At 43.1% G+C, this 5,000-nt stretch overlaps 2 protein-coding genes across 2 annotated transcripts in view; one reads left to right on the top strand and one right to left on the bottom strand.

Annotated features, from left to right (window-relative positions):
- The first annotated feature begins 932 nt into the window (after positions 1-932).
- On the top strand, positions 933-4,388 carry ankrd22 (ankyrin repeat domain 22). The gene is made up of 6 exons (XM_068599291.1): positions 933-991; positions 1,714-1,905; positions 3,554-3,661; positions 3,743-3,820; positions 4,045-4,143; positions 4,234-4,388. The coding sequence occupies exons 1-6, from the start codon at positions 971-973 to the stop codon at positions 4,309-4,311; spliced, it is 576 nt and encodes a 191-aa protein (XP_068455392.1). The 5' UTR covers positions 933-970; the 3' UTR covers positions 4,312-4,388.
- Positions 4,389-4,522: 134 nt separating this feature from the next.
- lipf (lipase, gastric) overlaps positions 4,523-5,000 on the bottom strand; it is a 3,916-nt gene continuing 3,438 nt past the window's right edge. The window contains exon 11 of the mRNA XM_068599263.1: positions 4,523-5,000. This exon is cut by the window's right edge and continues 226 nt beyond it. The gene's annotated coding sequence lies outside the window, so the exon portion shown is untranslated.

The following is a 5,000-nucleotide window of genomic DNA, read 5'->3' on the forward strand; positions in this document are numbered from 1 at the left end:
ACCAGTAAGATGAGTTTTACTTTCAGACGTTCTGTTAAAGTGTGTGTGTGTGTGTGTGTGTGTGTGTGTGTGTGTGTGTGTGTGTGTGTGTGTGTGTGTGTGTGTGTGTGTGTGTGTGTGAGAAATATTCTGCAGAAAGAGTATTGGTGATTGAAAATAACTTTATATATATGAATGCAGTTTCTTTAAGAAGTAATTAATGTTGAATAATTATATATATATATATATATATATATATATATATATATATATATATATATATATATATATATATATATATATATATATATCACAGGAAAGCAGCGTCTGTTTGGTGGGGTTGTGGCCTGTGATTGGTGGAGCAGGGGGAGAGGCGGGTTTTTCGGGGCTCGTACGTGTGTTGTGGTTCGCTTTTAGGGGTAGTGTGTGGAAAACGCTTAGTGAGCTAGCGTTAGCGAATAGCACCATTACCATATCAGTTGTGTGTGAACCTTGGTCTAATAAACCAACAAGTGAATGAGACCAACGTCTGTGAGTCTTCCTGCTGTGGACGTTACAATATATATACATATATATATATATATATATATATATATATATATATATATATATATATATATATATATATATATATATATATATATAAAAGTCAAGGAGAGTAAACAAAAGTTTATTTTCATCAATTGGTGCATGTGATTCAAGACAGAAAAACATTTAGACCGGAAGTAAAGACTACAAAATAGATTTTTTTAATCGACAGTCAAAGACTGGTTATGTGTGGTGTGTTTATCCTTTTATATAATATTTTCAGTTGAATCATTTTCAATTATTTAAAGAAATGCAACACAAAACCGTTAAAACTAAAACGTACCAACAAATATAAAATCAGTATCAATCAGTAATCACTCCTTCAGCAGGCTTTTATTCTGAAATGTTATTCCGGAAGTGCGGCAGGTGAGGGTTCCGGGCTGCCGCGTGAGGTGTGTCTGTCATGGGGCTCGTGTACTCAGAGGTAAGAAACTACTCTCCTCTCTTCAATCTCAAACTTGCAATTCCAGGCTTTTAGGCTCCGACTTTTCACCCTTTTCACTTCCGGTTTGTGCTGAAGTTCAGCTTCCGGTTTGTGTTGAAGTTCAGTTTCAGAGCTTCAGGTGAGAAACATTTACCTGCTGACGTCACCAGCCAGCAAACTGCCACACGCACACACACATGATTATAAAACATAATAATAATAATAATAATAATAATAATAATAAATACTGTCTCATATTCTTCAGATTGATTGAAAATAACCTAATAAGTAAAAGTATAATAATGTACATAAAGTACCAAAAGTACCACTGCTCTTTCTGCAGAATATTTTATATACAGTAAATATAATAATTATTGACGCAATAATGTGTTCATCACGTTTGAAATCATATGAAGTACTTTATGTATGACATCATCTTTTATTAATTGATTATTAATCTGAACCTCTAATAATAATCAGTTTAATAACCAGTTTAATAACCTGATATACATGTAGAACTATTCTGTTCTCATCTGGAAACATTCAGACAAAACTCTCCAGATGTTGAAAAATGTGAAGAATTTAAATTGAAAACAGAACGTTGACATGAAAATACTGCAGGAAGTAGTATTGAATACATATATGTAGTTGTACATGTACGTGTGTGTGTGTGTGTGTGTGTGTGTGTGTGTGTGTGTGTGTGTATCTTCCTCCTCCTCCAGCCGGCCTGTCAGTCAGCGTACGATGGAGACCTGCGTGCTTTGTCCCGCCTCCTCAGAGACGACGCCGCCAGGTTGGACGTTCAGGATCCTCACAACGGGGACACGCCCCTCATCGCGGCCTGTCGCCACGGCAACCTGAGAGCGGTCCGCTACCTGCTGGACAACGGAGCCGACGTCCACCTGACCAATGAGGTGTGTACATGTAACTGAGGTGTGTACATGTACCTGAGGTGTGTACATGTACCTGAGGTGTGTACCTGTACCTGAGGTGTGTACCTGTACCTGAGGTGTGTACCTGCACCTGAGGTGTGTACCTGCACCTGAGGTGTGTACCTGAGGTGTGTACCTGTACCTGAGGTGTGTATCTGAGGTGTGTACCTGTACCTGAGGTGTGTACCTGTACCTGAGGTGTGTACCTGAGGTGTGTACCTGAGGTGTGTACCTGAGGTGTGTACCTGAGGTGTGTACCTGTACCTGAGGTGTGTACCTGTACCTGAGGTGTGTACCTGTACCTGAGGTGTGTACCTGTACCTGAGGTGTGTACCTGCACCTGAGGTGTGTACCTGCACCTGAGGTGTGTACCTGTACCTGAGGTGTGTACCTGAGGTGTGTACCTGAGGTGTGTACCTGTACCTGAGGTGTGTACCTGAGGTGTGTACCTGTACCTGAGGTGTGTACCTGAGGTGTGTACCTGCACCTGAGGTGTGTACCTGCACCTGAGGTGTGTACCTGTACCTGAGGTGTGTACCTGAGGTGTGTACCTGTACCTGAGGTGTGTACCTGTACCTGAGGTGTGTACCTGTACCTGAGGTGTGTACCTGCACCTGAGGTGTGTACCTGAGGTGTGTACCTGCACCTGAGGTGTGTACCTGTACCTGAGGTGTGTACCTGTACCTGAGGTGTGTACCTGAGGTGTGTACCTGTACCTGAGGTGTGTACCTGCACCTGAGGTGTGTACCTGAGGTGTGTACCTGTACCTGAGGTGTGTACCTGTACCTGAGGTGTGTATCTGAGGTGTGTACCTGTACCTGAGGTGTGTACCTGTACCTGAGGTGTGTACCTGAGGTGTGTACCTGAGGTGTGTACCTGAGGTGTGTACCTGAGGTGTGTACCTGTACCTGAGGTGTGTACCTGTACCTGAGGTGTGTACCTGAGGTGTGTACCTGAGGTGTGTACCTGAGGTGTGTACCTGCACCTGAGGTGTGTACCTGCACCTGAGGTGTGTACCTGTACCTGAGGTGTGTACCTGAGGTGTGTACCTGTACCTGAGGTGTGTACCTGTACCTGAGGTGTGTACCTGAGGTGTGTACCTGAGGTGTGTACCTGAGGTGTGTACCTGTACCTGAGGTGTGTACCTGCACCTGAGGTGTGTACCTGTACCTGAGGTGTGTACCTGTACCTGAGGTGTGTACCTGAGGTGTGTACCTGTACCTGAGGTGTGTACCTGAGGTGTGTACCTGCACCTGAGGTGTGTACCTGAGGTGTGTACCTGTACCTGAGGTGTGTACCTGTACCTGAGGTGTGTACCTGTACCTGAGGTGTGTACCTGCACCTGAGGTGTGTACCTGAGGTGTGTACCTGAGGTGTGTACCTGCACCTGAGGTGTGTACCTGTACCTGAGGTGTGTACCTGTACCTGAGGTGTGTACCTGAGGTGTGTACCTGTACCTGAGGTGTGTACCTGAGGTGTGTACCTGCACCTGAGGTGTGTACCTGTACCTGAGGTGTGTACCTGAGGTGTGTACCTGTACCTGAGGTGTGTACCTGTACCTGAGGTGTGTACCTGTACCTGAGGTGTGTACCTGTACCTGAGGTGTGTACCTGTCTCCCCCGTGTCTCAGAAGCAGAGGACGTGTCTTCACTACGCGTCCAAGAGGAGTTTCTCTCTGCTGGAGTTCCTCATGATCTCCATCCTGATGCCCATCCTGCTGCTAGGATACTTCCTCATGGTGTTAATACACAAACATATATACACATACACATGTATTTATCTATGAATACTGATAATCAATAAGTTCATACATGTGTAGTTACAGAAACAGAGGAAGAGTGTGTCTCTGATGAAGATGATGCTGAGCACCAACGTGAACGTCGATGCTGTGGACTACGTGAGTCCAACGTCAGTTAGCTTAGTATTTAGCCTCGTGCTAACGGAAGTTAACCTGGTGCTAACGGAAGTTAACCAGGTGCTAACGGTATTTAGCAAAAAGTATCGAATGAGTGTCGTATATTTTATATATTTCCTGTACAGTATATATAATTAGTAGTGTGTGTGTGTGTGTGTGTGTGTGTGTGTGTGTGTGTGTGTGTGTGTGTGTGTGTGTGTGTGCAGAAGGGAAACACAGCCCTTCATTACGTCTGTCAGAAGAAAAGTCTCTGTCTGGTTCCTTTGCTGCTGGAGAGGAACGCCGACACCAACGTCCAAAATAACGTACGTTCATGAACGCACCACGACTCAAATCAGCTGCCCCAATATGAGGAGACATCTGACCTTCTTCCTCCTCCTCCTCCTCCCCTTTAGGACGGAGAGACGCCGCTGGACGTGGCCACCAGACTAAAGTTCAAGAAGATCATGTTCCTGCTGCAGAAGACGAAGTGACGGATTAAAACCAGGATTCTGAATTTCTGGATTTACTCTGACCGTTTATTATATTTAAATAAATAATGTAGAACTCATGCTTTTATTGTGACGGTCCGTCTGTTTGTTAAAACGTCTTCTGAATGTTTATTAAAAGACAACGTTAGCCTAGCTTAGCATAAGTACTCTTTAAGTTTAAACAAATCTAATAAATGCCGTAAAACTGATGATGAATAAAAAAAATCTGAACTTGTTTGTAGATAAAAGTGTAACTTCATCTTTTTATTTCAAAATAAACTTTATCAATAAGACTTGCTATTGTGTTTCAGTTTAATCTGATTATTAGCAGAAATAAAAAGATTTTAAAGACTAAATAAAGGTTTGGCTCCGCCCACCACACAAAGCCTCGTGATTGGATACTGCTGTTGATTGACAGGTCTTTTACTTGATTAACGGCAAACAAATCCATATATTTTGATCAATATTTGGTGATGCTAACGTGCTATAAAGATGCTACTGTTGCTATAAACGAATACAAAGTTCAGCTCAGCAGATTCACTGAGCTTCTTCAGAGAATTTTCAAAATAAAAGTAAAAAAAAACTGTAGTGGGAAACGGAAGAGACGCGAAAAGAAAAAGCTCTGCTCACGTGTTGCTTTAATGAGAAACAACAGGAACCATGTACACACACACACACACACACACACACAC

Source organism: Clinocottus analis, unplaced genomic scaffold (assembly GCF_023055335.1).
Source record: "Clinocottus analis isolate CAN_PGR_092001 unplaced genomic scaffold, fCliAna1.0.p SCAF_44, whole genome shotgun sequence".
Taxonomy (NCBI): domain Eukaryota; kingdom Metazoa; phylum Chordata; class Actinopteri; order Perciformes; family Cottidae; genus Clinocottus; species Clinocottus analis.